General features: G+C 46.6%; 1 protein-coding gene across 2 annotated transcripts in view; it reads right to left on the bottom strand.

The window, feature by feature from the left end:
* Positions 1-326: 326 nt before the first annotated feature.
* Positions 327-21,708, bottom strand: part of PIK3AP1 (phosphoinositide-3-kinase adaptor protein 1) — a 235,529-nt gene continuing 214,147 nt past the window's right edge. For both annotated transcript variants that reach the window (XM_075347214.1, XM_075347216.1), the window contains 3 exons: positions 20,446-20,516; positions 16,212-16,315; positions 327-1,389 (listed from right to left, as the gene is read on the bottom strand). In XM_075347214.1, the coding sequence (XP_075203329.1) occupies positions 1,329-1,389; positions 16,212-16,315; positions 20,446-20,516 (236 nt within the window). In that variant the 3' untranslated portion in view covers positions 327-1,328. The remainder of the gene's footprint in view (positions 1,390-16,211; positions 16,316-20,445; positions 20,517-21,708) is intronic.

Genomic DNA, 21,708 nt, shown 5'->3' with positions numbered 1-21,708 from the left:
TAAAATCAATAAAATATCCATATTTTACCATGAGTCGCTTTTCTGTCTCCTTTTTTGGGACATTTTCTTGGTGGATTTATCACTGATTCTAGTGTCATGCACATATACACGGGTATGCAGTTGATTAAATATGTGCAGAAGCTGCAGAAATTTTCTGCATCAAATCTGCACTTTCTGGCAGGAAAACGCACCAAAAACTTCATCTGATTTTGGTCCAGTTTTGGTGGTGGGGGGTTTTCTGTACATTTTTTAGTGAAGTCAATGGCTGGAAGGGCAAAAAATGCAGTAAAAAACACCCCCAACAATTGACATGCTGAAGATTTTTTTTTTTGCATCAAAATCTGCAATAAAACATTAAGGAAAATAAACCCACAACGTTGGCACCGCACTTCAGAAATCTCATAGACTTTGCTGGCTTCAGAAGAGGAATGCAGATTTTGAAGAAAAACAAAACAAAAACCTGCATCAAAGTATATAAAAACAAATCGCAGCGTGTGCACAAGGCCAAAATTTGACACTGGTCAGAATTCTAAAACTTGGCCTGTTCAGGAAGGTGAAAATAGGCTTGGGAGTGAAGAGGTTAAATCTAGCCTTTGTTTCATAAGCTAGGTTTGCATACAATGCGCTTTTACATGCACACGATACACACCCATTTAGAATCCCAGTTTTATTATTTTGGCTTTATTGAGATAAGGATAATAATAGTCCGTCGGCTTAATACGTGTGTTATGGATGTTAAAGACGTGTTAGTTTACAAGAAAAGGCTTTATTAATATCAAATACAGGAATTTATCACCTCTTCATAGTGATTGCACCCAGATAATTACCATTTCTCAGGATAGTGATTTACATATGAGCATACACTAGATATATACAGTACATATCCAGAAAGATAATCTGGTATGTAAAACATATTACCGTATGTTCTATGAAAGAGGTGCGACTTAAAATATAATATAATTACTGGAGGCAATGTGAATTAAACACAACATTTTGACAATAGTGATATTTTCTGTTGAAGGCAAATATTTGATCTGTCTGAATTAATCTCAAAAACATTCCTGGTCAAGATGCCAATTTTTGTATTGAAAAATTTGTGAACTTGCAGCATCTTGTCCTCACAACGTCAGGTGGATATCCATTTCTGAATAGTAAGGTATTAGTCCTTGGTAGATTGCATCCATATTATATTGGAAAGAAGAAAAAAAGTGAGAAGGCCAGATAGCTCCGATCGAGTCCATTTATAGATCAGTGATAAAGATGTAAAATAACGTTAGTTTATTGGATGTTGGCCATTCGGATAATGTGCATCCTTTATTCTGCCAACTTTAGTTTCGGCTCCTAGGTGGCACTTTAGGAACATTTCTGTAGTCGGAGGTTGAGCGTGATCTAGAATGTTGAAAGACAATGTTGTTTTGTTACACCAAAGAACAAAAGTTTAACCAAATATAATAAGGTTTTGTGATCACCAGCATCACAGCTTCTGTTTATACAAGAGCCATGACAGCTATAATAGATCCATTAATAGATCCAAGTAAATCTTGACTAAAAGAAGGCCTATCACCTGTGCAAGGCTGTCCTTTATACAATTTAGGAAAACAATAGGCAGCCAGACACTAATGATTTTACTAAAATGACTAAAAAATAAAATATAACAAGCACTTTCTAAAGAACACGACTTTATAGCAGAAGTCCGGTCCGAATTACTGGTCTCTGGGATCCCTACATGTTGAGTTGGGATCTCACAACCTTCATTTTGGCAGCATTTTGTGTCAATAAAAGACCGCTTTTTTAAAAGGGTTGTCCACTACTTAGACAACCTCTTCTCATGTTTCCCTGTTATAAAATAACAACACCTATACTCCCCTCCAGACCTTGTTCTGTTCCAGCTCTCCCAGGGCTCACGTATCATTGTTTTGTCACCTGATCCCTGCAGCCAATCAGCTCTGGCTTTGTTCTTCCCTCCTTCAGACAAATGAAATATCCAGAGAAAGAGCTGTACCTTCCCCATCTTTCCCCCGGATGTCTGATTTGTCAGAAGTAGGGAAGAACGAAGCCAGAGCATATTGGCTGCAGGGATCAGGTGACAAAACAATGAGCTCCGGGACAACAAATGCCTACACCACTGAAACGGAGCCAGCTCTGAAGGGGACTATAGGCGTTATTATTTTATAAGGGGGAAAGATGGTGACAGAGATGGGGTTGTCCAAGTAGTGGATAACCCCTTTAAATAACAGCAGCACTGCATGCATCATTAACACAGCCATTACCAATTCCTAACATTATTACAGCTTTTTGCTAACTGCTGTGTTAATGGTACATACAGCACTAGTTTAGTGAAAAGCAATAACATTTTGCAGTAACACAAATTTTGACAAAAAGGGTTGATGTGGAGGGTTCAGGCCTGATATTTAGTCCTGATTTCTGATGTAAAGTGGTATCTTTAGGCACTATTAAAGGCAATCTGTCAGCAGGATTTCTCACCTCAAGCTAGTTATATGTGCATTTAGCTCTTTCAAAGACAAGTCCAGCAATACCTTTAAATGACCTGTCTCTTCCTCCATTACTGAGAAATTATAGATCAAAAGCAGCTCGATCCCCTGCCCGGTGCGGTTTCATTGACAGCTCCATTGCCTGAGGTCACATAACAGGAAGAGGCAGCACTAGGCAAGAAATTGTCACGGCTGTCTCTCTGCATTATGAGACTAGTGACAGATTCAGGGCTAGAGAGTAATTTCCATGCAAGGCTTTCAATATTAAATGTATTTCCTTTCTTTTGGCAGTCTTAGGGTTAATGTCAGTTTTCCTTGCCAGCAGCCTTCTCATTACCTTTTCAGGTGTTTTCAGTTTGGACCACTTCCAGTCCCTATATACCCTCTGCACCCTGTAGAGGGTGCCGATTATACTGAATCCTCAGTCTGAGAAGAACTGGAAAGAAGGAGCTGTTGGAACTTTTTCTGTCTGTTGTGGTGTAGGCTGCAACCTGGTGCCTGACTGCAGCCAAATAGTTGGAGTTTATCCTTTGGTGATTCCGCTCTTTGTCTTCCTTCCCTGGCGTGTTGTTTTAATGAAGAGGTGGGACTATTGATTCATACCTGTCCACTCACTAGCCAGGACGTTTGTAGGGTTTCTCAGGGCTTCAAGTTCCTGCTCGGAGACAGGTGAGGAACCTGTAAAGGAACTGGCTAGGAGTTCAGGGTACAGTTGCAGGTAAGTGGAGGGGGTGTCCATCTTCCCTCTCACTAGCGCTAGAGCCCACCATTGTTAAAGTGCCCCTGCTGTACCCCTTGTTTGTCATGGTTAAACCACTGTTTGTTGCATATTTTGCCTCACGCCTGACCTTTCCCAAGTCTGTGTGATAGAAACAGAGCTGGAGTGACAGAGGCTTTAGACCTACAATTAGCTGTTCAGCCTCATTTGGATATCAATTAAAATGCTGATTTCTCAGTAAAGTAGAAATGGACTAGTGATATAAAAGTATGGCTGGACTTGTCCTGGAAAGAGCTACATGTGCAAATAAATAGGAGTATGAAATATTACTGACAGATTTCTTTTGTAATAAGTCATACTTAGTAAAATTATTAGTTTGCGACTGCTCATTATTTTATATTAATAAAGGAAAAAAAAGGGCTACCATAGGTGATAGGGCCTAATTAAATAATGGCTTTTTCCCACTTTTCAGGTTCTGATATTCTAAATTTCATGAATTTTGTTGCTAGAGTTTACTTTAAAAAATACTAGAAACTCAAATGCCAAATGGAACACCAGTGTGAACATATCATAAGAGTTACGGTTACTCTTAACAGCAAGAACGGTGCTGTACTTAATGTAGAATATTTCAAAACACCCAAACAAATTGGACTAACTCCATTATAAATACGGTAAATGGGGCCATTAGCATTTTTATCCATTTACAAATAGATCCAGCATAGCTGTCAATAAATGTGAAATGAAGCTGTGATGTTTACGTGAGATTAGACTATACAGTGGGTGCGGAAAGTATTCAGACCCCTTTACATTTTTCATTCTTTGTTTCATTGCAGCCATTTGGTAAATGCAAAAAAGTTCATTTTTTCCCTCATTAATGTACTCTCTGCACCCATCTTGATAGAAAAAAAAACAGAAATGCAGAAATTCTTGCAATTTTTTTAAACAAGAAAAACTGAAATTCACAGGGTCATAAGTATTCAGACCTTTTGCTCAGTATTGAGCAGAGGCACCCTTTTGAGCTAGTACAACCATGTGTCTTCTTGGGAATGATGCAACACGTTTTTCACACCTTGATTTGTGTTTCCTCTGCCATTTTTCCTTGCAGATCTTCTCCAGTTCTGTTAGGTTGGATGGTGAACGTTGGTGGACAGCCATTTTCAGGTCTCTCCAGAGATGCTCAATTGGGTTTAGGTCAGGGCTCTGGCTGGGCCAGTCAAGAATGGTCACAGAGTTGTTCTGAAGCCACTCCTTTGTTATTTTAGCTGTGTGCTTAAGGTCATTGTCTTGTTGGAAGGTGAACCTTTGGCCAAGTCTGAGGTCCAGAGCACTCTGGAAGAGATTTTCTACCAGGATATCTCTGTACTTGGCCACATTCATCTTTCCTTCAATTGCAACCAGTCGTCCTGTCCCTGCAGATGATGCTGTCACTATCATGTTTCTATCTTCTGTTGGGATTGTATTGGCAGGTGATGAGCAGTGCCTGGTTTTCTTCAGACATACCACTTAGAATGATCACAAAAAAGTTCTATCTTCGTCTTATCAGACCATAGAATCTTATTTCTCATAGTCTGGGGATCCTTTGTGTGTTTTTTTGCAAACTCTATGCTGGCTTTCATATGTTTTGCACTGAGGAGAGGCTTCCGTTGGGCCACTCTGGCATAAAAGCCCAACTGGTGTAGGGCTGCAGTGATAGCTGACTTTGTTGAACTTTCTCCCACCTCCCTACTGTATCTCTGGAGCTCAGCCACAGTGATCTTGGGGTTCTTCTTTACCTCCCTCACCAAGGCTCTTCTCCCATGATTGTGCAGTTTGGCTGGGTGGCCAGGTCTTGGAAGAGTTCTGGCGGTCCCAAACTTCTTCCATTTAAGGATTAAGGAGGCCAATGTGCTCTTAGGAACCTTGAGTACTGCAGAATTATTTTTTTTTGTAACCTTGGCCAGATCTGTGCCTTGCCACAATTCTGTCTCTGAGCTCCTTGGGCAGTTCACTTTACGTCATTCTCATTTGGTCTGACCTGCGCTGTGAGGTCTTATATAGACAGATGTGTACCTTTCCAAATCAAGTCCTAACAGTTTAATTAAACACAGCTGGACTCCAATGAAGGAGAAGAACCATCTCAAGGAGCACCACAAGGAAATGGACAGCATGTGACTTACATATGAGTATCTGAGTAAAAAGTCTGAAGTTTAACTTGTTTAATAAATTCACAAAAATTTCTACATTTCTGTTTTTTTCTGTGAAGATGGGATGCAGAATGTACATTAATGAGAAAAAAAATAACTTTTTTGAATTTACCAAATGTCTGCAATGAAACAAACAGTGAAAACTTTAAAGGGGTCTGAATACATTCCGTACCCACTGTAAGAAGGAAAAATAACTGACAATGAAACCTAAAGAAAAATATAAAATAAATATATATGATAGCAGCCAAGGTGTGTAAGTGTGCTGGTTTCTGTGTATGGCACTCATACTTGATACTAAATAAATCCAGATGTTTTTAAAATTTTGTTTCCATTTTCAATCATTTGCATATCATCATGTCTATCCTGTGTTTTCAATAAATCTACCACTTTTCCTTTTGGTCTTGTAATTTCTATATTGAGAAGTCTATATCTATATTTATTTAAATACCGTATATACTCGAGTATAAGCCGACCCGAGTATAAGCCGAAGCCCCTAATTTTACCACAAAAAACGTGGGAAAACCTATTGACTCGAGTATAAGCCTAGGGTGGGAAATGCAGCAGCTACGGGTTAATTTAAAAAATAAAAATAGATACTAATAAAATGTAATGTCCCCATCCTTGCTTGCCCCTTGTAGCAATGTATCCCATCCTTGCTTGCCCCTTATAGCAATGTACCCCATCCTTGCTTGCCCCTTGTAGCAATGTACCCCATCCTTGCTTGCCCCTTGTAGCAATGTACCCCATCCTTGCTTGCCCCTTGTAGCAATGTATCCCATCCTTGCTTGCCCCTTGTAGCAATGTACTCCATCCTTGCATGTCCCTTGTAGAAATGTACCCCATCCTTGCTTGCCCCTTGTAACAATGTACCCCATCCTTGCATGCCCCTTGTAGCAATTTACCCCATTTTTGCTCTTCTTAGACCAGGGTCACATTTGCGGGTAACTCTCATATCACCCGGCACGGCACACACTCTCCTGAGAGGAGCGGGTCGGCTGCATGTATTTCTGTGCAGCTGAGACGTTGGTGTCTGGAGAGTGTGCGCCGTGCGGGGTGATGTGATGCGAGTGTGGCGCCCCTGACCTGGTCAGGCACCACAGAGTATTGCACCCATGCGGGAGCAATGCTTCCAGGTAATCTCCAAAGGCCAGGATGAGGCGCACACACAAACATATAGTGATCAGGCCTCCCACATCACCAGAGGGGACCCTTGGGTAGCCAGAAGGGGTTAACTTTCAATTCCCAGCTAGGGGTGTGTTCAGGGGCTAGTTGCTAGGAAGCAGGGCAGAGAGAGAGAAAAGAGGGGAGTCGAGAGGAAGAAGTTGAAGTGTGTGGAAGGGAGCAGAGGAGCTCTCGTGTCAGACAGGTCCTGAGGAGTGCAGTAGCTGAAAGCGGGGGAGAAAGGAGTACCGTGGGTCGGCCTGAAAACCATCCAGAGAGAAGGGTGGCTGAGTACGGAGATCCCGGTATCCGAGCACACAAGGGGAACTAGGTCCCCAGTACAGGCAGCAGATCATCCAGAGCTGCTTAACCTACAGGTGGAGGGGGTACTTCATGCCCTCACCACGACTACACAGAGCTTGAGCCAAGCAGCAATCACCAGGCCCATAAGGGGACAGGGCCAGAAGCCATCCCACCAAGGCCACGCTGCCGGCAGACGAGCCAGAGAGAGGGGAGCAGGGTGGTAACAGCTTCCCTGGAGGGGTCCTACCACGCTTCAAGCAAAGGATCCTCCTAAAACAGAAAGAGTGCAAGGAAGGCGAGTGGACAGCTACCCTCAGAACGGCCTCCTGGAATTCCTGGTTCAACCTGGTTATCACAGTGTCGCCCGGGCATCTCACCGTGACCTCCAAACAGTGAGTAAACACGTTGAAAGACTTCTTGGACTGTGTTTGAGTCATTCTGCGACCTGTGGTCCCACACACATACACCGGGGCCTGGGGCTTGCCTCACTCTCAGGGGGCTAATATACTGACTGCACCCACCATCAGCCCCAGGCATCCCTTAATCTGCAGTGGCGGTCCCCGCTGACCGCAATACTGAGAGTGGCGTCACGACAATAAAAGAAGAAGGTTCCCTACCTGTGACCAGATCCAGCTGCGTGGAGTCCCTGAAGGTAATGCACCGACAGCGTTTGCGGGGCTCCACATCTGGCGTCACGAACAGGATAAGGACTAGACCTGTTCAGACAGGTGACCGTGTGCCTCAGAGGTCCGACCGCAAAAATTGAACCGCCGCCATCTTGCCATCTTCAAAAGCGCGCGCTGCAGCCTGCGCGAGGGAGAAGAGCACCGCCCACGAAGAGGTGTGGCCGCCCCAGAATCCCCACAATTCAGAGAGCGTTCTGACCCAGGAAGTGGAAAAGGGGGCGCGCAGATTTTTGAAGAAAAGTGGACGCTGCAGGAGGTAATGCCCCTGGTCAGGGCGACGCAGCCCAAGCGATGCCAGCCCCCGTCGCGCTGGACGCAGCAGCGCCTGGTGCCGGTGCCGCGGTCGCAGCCGCGCCGGCTGAAATCTCCCCCATAATGCCAGTTTCCTTGCTGTATGTCCCAGGAGCGCAATGGCTGCCCCAATACGCCGGTAAAATAGACACGCTGACCGGGTTTAAGAAGAAGATCAACACCCTGCTAGACATGCACGCGATGACTGGTAAGCAGAGGGCCGCTGTGGTGCTGGGACAATTGACTGAAGCAGCAGAATTGGAAGCTGAGTCCTGGACCAATGATGACCGGAGCTCTGTTGAGACCATCTTTGCCAAACTAGCAGCTGCTTTTGAACACCGCACCGAGGGAGAGCTGAGGACGGACTTCTATAACTGCCGGCAGAAGCCCCAAGATAGCATAAGAGCCTATGCCCTCAGGCTGCAGGCTGCACTACGGGCTCTCAAGCTGGTGGACCCTGTCAGTGATCAGGAAGGAAACCGGATGATGAAGGAACAATTCTTGCGGGGCCTGCGCTCTCCTGAGGATGGGAAGCAGATGAAGCTGTGGTCCCTGGAACACCCTGACGTGGACTTTGCCATTCTGAAAGACAGGGCAGTGAAAGCACTCCAACCTCCTGTGGACACAGACCCCGTCGCACCAGCATGGCCTGCCAGTTCCACGGCTGCAGGAGCGGAATCCTCCTCGCAGACCCTAATAACTGCAAAAGGACTCAACGCGCCAGCAGAGACCATAAGTACGCTATCCTCCCAGGTGCAACAGCTCACTAAGGACGTCGCACAAATCCTGAAAGCAATGCAGTTGCCCTCAGAGACCAAAGTCCCTCATCGGATCCTGCTAGCTGACAACCCAGAGGACGTCCCTTGGATGCGGAGGAGAAGAGGTCCCCCAACCCGAGGCAGGAGCAGTGATCGCTATGACTCATCTGGACAACCCATCTGTCGTCGTTGCCAGGAGGCGGGACACTATGCAAGGGCCTGTCCTTTAAACGAGCCAAACCTGGGGCCGGGGGCCAGTCCTCAGGATTAAGAAGATCAGGCCCAGGTCGCTGCTGTGATCAGTACGTGGGTGGACGTCCTGTCCTGTCCATCGTCCTGGACGGGATCCCTACCCCGGCATTATTGGACACCGGCTCTCAGGTCACCACGATCCCGTATGTCCTTTATCGGAGGTTTTGGTCGGACGACGATCTCCGACCACCGGACCCCTCCCTCACCATCTATGCTGCCAACGGACAGCCTATAGACCAGATCGGGGTCAAAGAGGTAACCATAAAGGTGGGAAGGCAGGAAATGAAGGGACAAGGACTGATTGTTGTGGACACTGATATTAGAGAAAGGAACCCGCAAATGATTTTAGGCACTAATGTCATAGAAAATTGCTTAGGGGAAGTGTTGTTGTTGCTTCACCAGATTGTTGAGGGTGCTGAGGGCAGGTCGCAAAGAGCCTTGCAAAAGGAGATCCGAATCATTCTGAGGAAGCAACAGGTAAAACAGACTGGCGGTGAGATTGGTAGTGTACGGGTGATGGATGCTAACCCCATTGTGATACCCCCACGGAGTGAAATGATGATGTGGTGTAGAGCAGCGGTAGGTCTCAGAGGACAGGATTACCAGGCTGTACTAGAGCCCACTCATTCAGACCACTGGCCCACGATTCTGACAGCCAGGGGGGTAGTTGATGTACACAAGGGACGAGTGCCTGTACGAGTGTTGAACTGTGGGGAGGAGGAAGCCAGACTACCAAGGTACGCTACCATAGCCAAACTGTTTACATGCTCAGATGACGCCATAACACCTGTAGGTCCCCTGACACAAGCTGACTCAAAAGAGGGTGAGACCTCCCAAAAGCAGTTAGAGGATTGGTGCCAGAAACTACACGTGGGGACTGACTCTACACCCGACTACCAGAAACATGGGGTTTACAGGGTCGTGCAGGAATACGAGCAGGTCTTTAGTAAGAACCCACTAGACTTTGGTAGGATCAAAGGGGTGCAACATCACATACCCACAGGCAGTCATCCTCCCATTAAGGAAAGACATAGGCCTATTCCACCAGCCCATTACCAGCGCACAAAGGACATGCTGAAGGACATGAAGGAGGCAGGCGTCATAAGGGACAGTTGTAGCCCCTGGGCGGCTCCCCTGGTCCTGGTAAGAAAGAAGGATGGCACGATGAGGATGTGTGTGGATTACAGACGGATAAATCAGATAACACACAAGGATGCCTACCCTTTGCCAAGGATAGAGGAATCCCTCGCTGCCTTGAAAGCCTCTAACTACTTTTCTACCCTAGATCTTACTAGTGGCTACTGGCAAGTATCTGTAGCAGAAGAAGATCGGGAGAAGACGGCCTTCACCACCCCAATGGGCCTCTGTGAGTTCAACAGCATGCCATTTGGACTCTGCAATGCCCCCGGGACCTTCCAGAGGCTTATGGAATGCTGCCTAGGGCACCTCAACTTTGAAACCGTCCTGCTCTACCTGGATGATGTCATCGTGTACTCCAAGACCTACGAGGACCACCTGAAACACCTGGCTGAAGTGTTTGAAGCACTATCCCGATATGGAATGAAGCTGAAACCATCCAAGTGCCATTTACTGAAGCCAAAGGTCCAGTACCTAGGTCACGTGGTCAGTGCAGAAGGAGTAGCACCGGACCCGGAAAAGGTCACAGTCATTCAGGAATGGCCCACACCTACTACCGTCCGGGAGGTACGTCAGTTCCTTGGCTTGGTAGGCTACTACAGAAGGTTCATCAAGGGCTACACGAAAATGGCAGCGCCTTTGCAAGAGCTCCTGGTAGGCCACCCAAAGAAGAAAGGAAAGATCTCCGGCCCGCCATTTCACTGGGGAGAAGCAGAAGAACACTCCTTCAGACAAATGAAAGGGGCCTTGACGGGTGAAGAGATCCTAGCCTACCCTGACTACGGTCTGCCATTCGTACTGTACACCGATGCCAGTAATGTGGGACTGGGAGCAGTGCTTTCACAGGTGCAGGGAGGCAAAGAGCGTGTGATTGCTTACGCCAGCAGGAAGCTCAGGCCTACTGAAAGAAACCCAGAGAATTATAGCTCCTTCAAGCTAGAGTTCCTGGCCATGGTATGGGCTATCACAGAGCGGTTCAAGCACTACCTGGCAGCCACCAAATTCACTGTCTTCACGGACAACAACCCCCTGACCCACTTGGATACTGCTAAATTGGGTGCCATGGAGCAGCGTTGGGTAGCCCGACTGGCGAATTATGACTTTACTGTCAAGTATCGAGCTGGCCGCAAGAACGGCAATGCAGATGCTCTGTCCAGGATGCCTCACCTAGCAGACGAGGGTGAAGATGAAGATGATCTTGAAGAGATTGAGCTGCCAGCGTTCCATCGCCATGGAGCAAAACAGTGTCGGCAGTCGCGTGCCAACCGCCAAGAGGTGACCCTGAACCCACTACCTCACTACAACTGGAAGGAGACCCAGGAAAATGATCCAGCGGTAGGCTTGGTAAAGAAACTGATCAGCCAGCCTGGCGCCAGCCTTGACAAAGGAGCCCCACCTGAGGCACAGTACCTATGGAAGGAGAGGGGTCGATTATTCATCTATCAAGACAAACTTTACAGGAGCATCATTGACCCGAGGACGCATGAGAAGGTGTGGCAAGTGATTGTACCACAGAAGGATACGAGGATGGTGCTAGAAGCCTATCACAATGGTGCAGGCCACTTTGGTTGGAAGAAACTGGAGGCCCTACTTAAAGTAAGATTCTACTGGGTGGGTATGAGATCCGCCCTAGAGAAGTGGTGTCGAAACTGCGGGCCCTGCAATCTTAGAAGAAAAGACCAGCACAGCCAGAGAGCACCACTCCAGCCAATCCAAACTAAACGGCCTCTGGAGATCGTGGCCCTGGACCATGTAAAGTTGGCACCCAGCAGACAAGGCTACAACTACGCTCTCACTATGGTTGACCACTACTCCAGATTCCTGGTGGTAGTACCAGTCAAGGACTTGACAGGTCAAACTGCAGCCAAAGCTTTCCAAACACACTTCTGTCGACCACATGGCTATCCAGATCAAGTGCTCACTGACCAAGGACCAGCCTTTGAAGCTGAGGTGTTTAAGGAGTTTTGTAACCTATACGGCTGCCAGAAGATCCGTACTACGCCTTACCATCCCCAGACCAATGGCATGTGTGAGAAGATGAACCACATCATTCTCGACCTTCTGAAGACGCTCCCACTAGAAGAACGAAGTCAGTGGCCGGAAAAGCTGCCCGATCTAGTGGACATGTATAACAACATCCCTGTGAGTTCCACGAACTGCACACCGGCATACCTGATGAGGGCCAGACCAGGGAGATTGCCAGTAGATCTGGAAATGGGAGTTGAGACCCCTGAAGACCATCTACAAGGTGCTGATTGGGATTCCAACCGCCAAGCCCAATACAAGAAAGTACAAGAGTGTGTGGAGCGAAGCCTGACTCAGCAGCGTGAGAAACAAGAAAAGGCCTACAATCGAAAAGCACCTGCTGTTCCTTTGATGCCAGGAGATATAGTTCTCAAGAGAAAGAGAAGACATCATAAACTTGACAATCACTGGGAAGAAGAACCCTATACTGTGTTACCATCGACGCTTAGCAATGAAAAGACATGCCGTATCATCAAGGATGGAGGAAAAACAACAGCTGTCGTTTCTAGAGATCGCCTAAAGAAATGTCCTGAACAACTAAGAATCCCTGAAGAAAGTCCCAACCCTTTGCCAGTTCAAGAACCAAAAGAAAAAATGATCCATACTGTACTTGGAGATTTTCCAGCAAGTTGGCCTCAATACAATGGAGCAGTAGTTATTCCGGTTATTACATTCCCTCAATCGGGAGAAGTAAGAGACCCAGAAGAACCTGTTCAGAACCTGGAAGAGCCAAATGTAGCTGAAGCAGAAGACCATGCACTGGCATCAATACCTAGCACACCAATTATTCACATTGAGACACATACATCGGGTGGGAGGACACAACCTCAGACAGATGACAGTATGGTACTGCGTAGATCAACCCGCAGCAACTTTGGTCAGCTCCCATTACGCTATAGAGAAAGTACAGTTTAGTTCAAAGTGACGGTATGAAATGTAATGTTTAACCTGTTATAGTTAAGTAACGTTTAAGCGAAATGTGCCCACAAGGACTATTGTGAGACCTCCTTAAAATGTTAGACCACTGGTTATGAACTGGCTTTAACCACAAACTTTGCATTGTAAAAAGTTGCCTCCTGGGTATCAACCACAGAGTCTGCCTGTTGAGGGGCATGGCTCTGCACCAACAAGGGGGCACGCCTGTTTATGGGGCCTGCCCTCCAACACTCGGAAGCGGGTACGCCTGTTTATGGGGCCTACCTTACACCACTCTCCTCAGGAGAGGAAGATTGGAGGAAAGGTCTGGGGAATGTGATGGCCCAGCCCTGGTCACCAAAAGGACCGGCGACCTACCTCCTGGAGGTTTTTGGGTGGGGTTCGGACATGTGGGTGGTTGGTGGTGGAATGGTACCTGGCATGTTTAAATGTAAATAATTGCCCCTGTGTGGGAAAAATTTGTATTTACCTTTTTTCTTTCTCTTGTCTTTGCAGCCCGAGGACGTGCTGATGATAACTAAGGGGGAATGTGGCGCCCCTGACCTGGTCAGGCACCACAGAGTATTGCACCCATGCGGGAGCAATGCTTCCAGGTAATCTCCAAAGGCCAGGATGAGGCGCACACACAAACATATAGTGATCAGGCCTCCCACATCACCAGAGGGGACCCTTGGGTAGCCAGAAGGGGTTAACTTTCAATTCCCAGCTAGGGGTGTGTTCAGGGGCTAGTTGCTAGGAAGCAGGGCAGAGAGAGAGAAAAGAGGGGAGTCGAGAGGAAGAAGTTGAAGTGTGTGGAAGGGAGCAGAGGAGCTCTCGTGTCAGACAGGTCCTGAGGAGTGCAGTAGCTGAAAGCGGGGGAGAAAGGAGTACCGTGGGTCGGCCTGAAAACCATCCAGAGAGAAGGGTGGCTGAGTACGGAGATCCCGGTATCCGAGCACACAAGGGGAACTAGGTCCCCAGTACAGGCAGCAGATCATCCAGAGCTGCTTAACCTACAGGTGGAGGGGGTACTTCATGCCCTCACCACGACTACACAGAGCTTGAGCCAAGCAGCAATCACCAGGCCCATAAGGGGACAGGGCCAGAAGCCATCCCACCAAGGCCACGCTGCCGGCAGACGAGCCAGAGAGAGGGGAGCAGGGTGGTAACAGCTTCCCTGGAGGGGTCCTACCACGCTTCAAGCAAAGGATCCTCCTAAAACAGAAAGAGTGCAAGGAAGGCGAGTGGACAGCTACCCTCAGAACGGCCTCCTGGAATTCCTGGTTCAACCTGGTTATCACAGTGTCGCCCGGGCATCTCACCGTGACCTCCAAACAGTGAGTAAACACGTTGAAAGACTTCTTGGACTGTGTTTGAGTCATTCTGCGACCTGTGGTCCCACACACATACACCGGGGCCTGGGGCTTGCCTCACTCTCAGGGGGCTAATATACTGACTGCACCCACCATCAGCCCCAGGCATCCCTTAATCTGCAGTGGCGGTCCCCGCTGACCGCAATACTGAGAGTGGCGTCACGACAATAAAAGAAGAAGGTTCCCTACCTGTGACCAGATCCAGCTGCGTGGAGTCCCTGAAGGTAATGCACCGACACAGCGTTTGCGGGGCTCCACACGAGACTCCGGCCTTACCTGTTCTTGCTGACCACTGGCACACAGACCCTCTCTGTGATTGCTGCGGGTGCACGGAGCCATCACTGGCATCTGACATCATCGCTTTGCTGCAGTTGACTGCTTTGTGGCCACAAAGCAGTCAACTGCAGTAAAGCGATGATGGCAGACGGCAGGGTAGATGCTAGATGGGCTCCTTCCTGGTATGATGCATCGATTACGAAGGGGGTCTGTGTGCCTGTGGTCAGGAAGAAGCCGGTAAGGGACAGCGCAGGAACAAAGGACAGGTGAGAATTTTGTGGTGCTTTTTTTTTTTTTTTTTTTAACCTCACTCGTGTATAAGCCAAGGCGTTTTCAGCATTAAAAATGGTCTGAAAAACTCGGCTTATACTCTAGTATATACGGTATATTAAATTTATATGTACTGTATTACTGTATTATATATTGTACTGTATTTATATGTATATTCATTTCTAATTTTTTTTAGCTCCTTTCTTTCTATATACTAAATTTCCATGTATTCCTATATTTTATAAAACTTATCTTTATGTAAAGGTTTCAATTCACTTCAGTGATAAGTTATTTTTGAAATGCCTTAGTGTAACCCAATCTGCAATTTACATTTTTATTTTGTTCACACGATTATAAAGTTATTACCAAGTTTTACAATTTAGCATATTAGACGTAAGACGGATGCAGGTCCCATTGCAAGGATCCATGTCTATCTTCTAAGCATGTCCTGATCACACACCGATGTTACAAGAGAACTGACCAGTGAGGCGCCATTCACTCCGTTAACATCTCTACAACTAAAGGCTGCTTTACACGGTACGACCGATTGTGCAATTTCACAATCGATCGTACCTGCCCCCGTCCTTTTTGCGTCACGGGCAAATCGCTGCCCGTGTCGCACAAAGTCAGTAACCCCCGTCACACATACTTACCTCTCGTGCGACCACGCTGTGGGCGGCGAACGTCCACTTCCTGGAGTGGGAGGGACGTTCGGCGTCACAGCGACGTCACACGGCCGCCGGCCAATGGAAGCGGAGGGGCGGAGATGAGCGGGACGTAAACATCCCGCCCACCTCCTTCCTTCACATAGCCGTCGGCGGCCGCATGACGCAGGTGAGCTGCTGTTCATCGTTCCCGGGGTGTCACACGGAGAGACGTGTGCTACCCCGGAAACGATGAACAACTAAATTAAACGATATTATGGAACCTAGCGAGCAGTACACGACTCACGATTTGTGAGCGATACTGCGTCGCTAGGAGGTGTCACACAGGCCGGCATCGCCAGCGATGCCGGATGTGCGTCACAAAAACCGTGACCCCGACTACCTATCGCACGATAGATTGTCTGGTGTAAAGCAGCCTTAAGTGCGTATGCCAGAAGATGTGCCATCAATGTAAAAGATCACAATAACTATTTAATAGTAAAACTCATATAATTAACTTGTAATGGGTCCCTCTTTCATAGGCTCCTTATAAAAGAAAATCTGCAATAGATATCTTGTTTAGCCAAAAAATACTGTATATTTGGCCATGCAGAGCAATTATTCATGTCACGTGAGCTACACAAAAAAAGGTGGCTGGAACTCAAGACCACTGCAAACCCTTTTCTTTTTAATAATCGGGGACCAACGATTTATTGTCCAGAATTACCTAGTGCTTCTGTTTTGTATTCTGGGTGGTCTTGGTGGGGGGGTGTCTTCTGGCAAGGAATGCCTAGGCTTGTATCGCTGAGGATATTCTGGTGGCTCAGTATCCTATATCAATGGGGGGAAAAAATTATTATTTCATTTCAAGTCTCAACAGGGGTTAGGTGTGTAGCATACAGAGATATACAGTATATATAATATATACGTATATATACACATTGTAATATAATATCAAGTGCCTTGCGAAAGGCTCCGTGATCTTTTGGTTTTCTTTCCAATGCGAAGCAAACAACAAATAGCATGAAATAACTAAAAACGTCAGTGCATAACTATTCTTTACTTTGTATAGCCTCCTTTTGTGGCAATTACAGCTGCATGTCGCTTTGGATAAGTCTCTATGAGCTTTCCACATCTTGCCACCAGGATTTTTGCGCCCAAGCTCCTTCAGGTTAGATGGCTTCCTCTGATGAACAGCAATCTTCAAGTCTGACCACAGATTCTCCATTGGATTAAGGTGTGGGCTGTGACTGGGCCACTTCAATGCATTTACACTTTTCCCCATAACTCAAATGTTGCTTTAGTAGTATGCTATGGGTCATTGTCTTATTGGAAGGTGAACCTCTATCCCAGTCTCAAATCTCTGACAATGGGGAGATAAGGTATGCACACCAGTGACTATGTAAGGGGTGCTTCACACATAGCGAGATCGCTACCGAAATCGCTGCTACGGCACGGTTTTGGTGACGCAACAGTGACCTCATTAGCGATCTCGCTGTGTGTGACACTGAGCAGCGATCTGGCCCCTGCTGTGAGATCGCTGCTCGTTACACACAGCCCTGGTTCGTTTTCTTCAAAGGCGCTCTCCCGCTGTGACACACAGATCGCTGTGTGTGACAGCGAGAGAGCGACGAAATGAAGCGAGCAGGGAGCAGGAGCCGGCATCTGGCAGCCTGCGGTAAGCTGTAACCAGGGCAAACATCGGGTAACCAAGGTGGTTACCCGATATTTACCTTAGTTACCAGCCTCCGCAGCTCTCACGCTGCCTGTGCTGCCGGCTCCGGCTCTTTGCACATGTAGCTGCAGTACACATCGGGTTAATTAACCCGATGTGTACTGTAGCTAGGAGAGCAAGGAGCCAGCGCTAAGCAGTGTGTGCTGCTCCCTGCTCTCTGCACATGTAGCTGCAGTACACATCGGGTTAATTAACCTGATGTGTACTGTAGCTAGGAGAGCAAAGAGCCAGCGCTAAGCAGTGTGCGCGGCTCCCTGCTCTCGCGGTTATGATCGCTGCTTCGGCTGCTGTGTTTGACAGCTAAGCAGCGATCATAACAGCGACTTACAAGGTCGCTGTTACGTCACAGAAAATGGTGACGTAACAGCGATCTCGTTGTCGCTGTCGCTTAGTGTGAACCAGCCCTAAGGGGAATACATGAAATAGCAGAAACTGCTGTGTGAATACTGACTTGAAAAATGGTGTTCCAAACGTTATTCCTTATTTGTTAGTAGTTTTTCGTTTGTGAACCCTCCCCAACCACACCTATTGCCAATCCACATGATACGCATAAATAGCCTGGGTCTCAGCTTCCCATACACGGTAAGTTTTTTAACTGCATGAGAGGACACACACAAGCTAGGGACCCCAACGTAGAGAAATACTTTGGCGTAGTGTTGGGGCTCTATTGCATTGATCAATTCAGTAGCTACATTTCTCTTTATTCATATGTTCATGGCAGTAATGCAGATTCCATTTTTCACATTTTCACTCTTACATATAGCTATTGGATTTTTCAAGTCAGTATTCACACAGCAGTTTCTGCTATTTCATGTATTCCCCTTACATAGTCACTGGTGTGCATACCTTATCTCCCCATAGTGATGTTTTTTTAGGTTTTTGCACCCAGTTCAGACTTAGAATGGTGTTCCAAACGTTATTCCTTATTTGTTAGTAGTTTTTCGTTTGTGAACCCTCCCCAACCACACCTATTGCCAATCCATATCATACGCATAAATAGCCTGGGTCTCAGCTTCCCATACACGGTAAGTTTTTTAACTGCATGAGAGGACACACACAAGCTAGGGACCCCAACGTAGAGAAATACTTTGGCGTAGTGTTGGGGCTCTATTGCATTGATCAATTCAGTAGCTAAATTTCTCTTGATTCATATGTTCATGGCAGTAATGCAGATTCCATTTTTCACATTTCATTCTTACATATAGCTATTGGATTTTTCATGTCAGTATTCACACAGCAGTTTCTGCTATTTCATGTATTCCCCTTACATAGTCACTGGTGTGCATACCTTATCTCCCCATAGTGATGTTTTTTTAGGTTTTTGCACCCAGTTCAGACTTAGAATGGTGTTCCAAACGTTATTCCTTATTTTTCAAATCTCTGACAGACTGAAACAGATTTTGCTCAAGAATATCCCTGTATTTCACACCATCCATCTTATCTTCCACTCAGACCATTTTCTTTGTCCCCGCTCTTGAAAGCGATAAGCGGTGCTGTTACTAGTGTCACTGCTCATCACAGTAATAAGCGATGATGTTACTGACATCCCCGATCATCACAGTCGCCAGGTCTTGTAGAGTGCAGCGGGAACCGAGAGTGGCTGCTGCTCTAAGCCTATAGAGCCTAATTCTAAGCGGCAATTTGAGGCTCCATAGCCTTTGATCTACGTAATTGAGGAATGTCGTGGGACCCACTGGACTACGTCAGATCTGGGAATTTTCTTGCTAATAAATTTGTAAATGAGGGAACCTCCTTTTTATTTCTTTTTTTTATGTTTTTTACAGGTTTCCATTTGCAGACTACGTTGGATTCACTGGAATATGTTTGGCCTGCTCGGGATTTTTTTTTTAGTAAATTAGTAAACCAGGGAAAGAGTCAAGGAGTGTTTTTTAACAAAATATGTTTGAGTGTGATGTTTTGTTTTTTTTACTTACTGGGTTAGTAATGGGGGTGTCTGTTAGACACTTCTCCATTACTAACACAAGGGGATTGATGCCAGCTGTTACTACGCAGTTTAGATGAACCACGACTACTATTACCCTAATTGCCAATACACCAGGGCAATTGGGAAGAGCCCAAGGGTCAGATCTCGCGGGCGACAGCTTCCACAGCAAAGACACCGGCAGTGGACTTTTCCCGTTCCATGCGGACTAGTCAACACACGAGACTCCAAACTAGAGTGCAGGAGGAAGGGCCCCTGTTCTGTTCACCGGTGTGCGGGACCCGAGCACACCCCTCCGGAGGCTACCGGTATCCGGCACTTGGTTTACAACTGGACTCTGTGTGAATTATTCAACAACCGTGAGTACACCGGTATCATCCGGTCCAGCCTGCAGACTGTGTCTCAGCACTCTACTCCACTTACACCTGGGCCCCGGGACAACACTTCCCCTACCCGTGGAGGGGATACCATCCTGGTGCTCCACTCCATCAGCCCTGGGTGTCCCATACCAAGGCAGCGGCGGTGTCACCAACTATCACCGCAACCCACGGGTGGCGTCACTGACAAACTCTCCCCTGTAAATAACCCCTTTATTCAGTTGTCGGCGACGGGCTGCTGCAAGTGCCCCGGATCCGGCTGCCACTCGAGTTACAGCCACGATCCCGGATCCGAGCGTTTCGAGTAGCTTCCTCCTGGCCATGGCCTGCTTCCCCACCCGCGTTAGACAGAGTTAATCTTCCAGACAACTGGCAAAGATGTAGTAGATTTTATCCAAACTACACCAAGAAAGCTTGAAAGGGTATGTTCACACACATTTTAGATTAGGATTATATTTGTGTGAAAACCCCACACTTTAAAAAAAATAAAGAAAAAAAAAAATCAGAGAGTTTGTTTTTGTTTTTTTTTGTATTGGGGCAAAAATGACTCAAAAATTGCCATGATGATTCTTTTTCTACACGGAGAAATCATCGTTGAATTAGACAGCACAAGGGGAATGAGAAATGTTTTGACATTGAAATTTTTAGGGGTTTATTCAAGAGTATTTGAAGACGTGCACCATCACAAATATTAACAAGTTTTAGCTCATCATTAGGATACATCATCAATGAAGCACTTTGATCTACGGTGACACCCTCATATTCTTACCTTGCACACGGCCAATCCTGTGTAGGGATATGCTAAAAATGCCATTAGGAATACCTCTTTAAGATTTTAACAACCTTCCAAAATGATGTCCACCAAAATAGATTCTAGTGTAATCTGTTTTCCTATAGTTCTAATTACCTCATTGTCTCCTTCCATGCCACTACTCATGCTCTGAGTGCTTCGGGTACTGGATCGGTTGCTTGCGCTACCTAAGTTGTATAAAATATTGAAGACAATGAGAAAGCAAGAAAAATATTGCAGATCTTATAGTGTTTTTAGCTGGAAACTAAGACATAAACCAAAAGTATAGACAAGAAAATGCCTTGTAGTAGATCTTTTCCCTGTGTTTTAAAGGGAATCTGTCACCCCCTTTGACCGTTTTAAGCTATTACTATGGGCATTCAGGTAATAGGATTTTGAAAGTAATCTTATCTGTATGCCTCATAGTAGATGCCTTGTTCCACAAATATTACTTTAGATCGCTATACGCAAATTAGCCTACCAGGCTACTGGGCGTTGTGCTTCGGCTACTGGGCAGTTGCTTCCCTGTAAGAAATTCCCACCTCTGTGCTGCATCATCCTTCCTGTCACCTCTCAGCGTCACAGTGACAGCGTCACAGCTGGCAATTCTCGCGCGTGCGCAGTAAAGTGTTCTTCAGCCTGCATTCATTCACCCCCCATTGAATGTACTGCCCATGCACTGGAGAGCCACCTCCACTTCCGTTATCAGTGCGCTGTTCTAAGTTGTCCTTCCAACTTCCTGCCTGTGGGCGGGTAGACAGGCATACACACTCACACATACCTGGGCGATTTTGAAGGCAGGAAGTCAGGAGGACAACTTAGAACAATGCACCAATAATGTGAGTGGAGGGGACTCACCAACGCATGTGCAGTAGGTTCAATTGGGGGGTGAATGAACACAGGCTGAAGAACACTCTACTGTGCACGTGCAGAATTTGCCAGCTGTGACTGTGATGCTGAGAGGAGGTGACAGGAAGGATAATGCAGCACGGAGGCGAGGATTTCTTACAGGAAAGCAACCACCCAGTGGCCGAAGCACAACACCCAGAAGCCTGGGAGGCTAATTTGCATATGGCGATCAATAGTAATATTTGTGGAACAAGGAATCTACTATGAGGCATACAGGTAAGATTACTTTCACCATCTTATTACCTGTATGCCCATAGTAATAACTTCAAAGAGGCAAAGGGGTGACAGATTCCCTTTAGGCCCTGTGCACACACTGCGGTTTTTTTCTGTGGTTTTGCCGTGGTTTTTGCTGAAGAAGAGGTGCGGTTTTTGTTCATAACCATTCTGCAGTCCTTCTCCAGCAAAATCTATGAGAAAACCAAAATGCTGTGCGCACAATGCATTTTTGTTCCTATAGGTTTTGCTGCAGAA

Source organism: Anomaloglossus baeobatrachus, chromosome 5 (assembly GCF_048569485.1).
Source record: "Anomaloglossus baeobatrachus isolate aAnoBae1 chromosome 5, aAnoBae1.hap1, whole genome shotgun sequence".
NCBI lineage: Eukaryota > Metazoa > Chordata > Amphibia > Anura > Aromobatidae > Anomaloglossus > Anomaloglossus baeobatrachus.
This window is presented reverse-complemented; position numbering and strand designations above follow the sequence as displayed.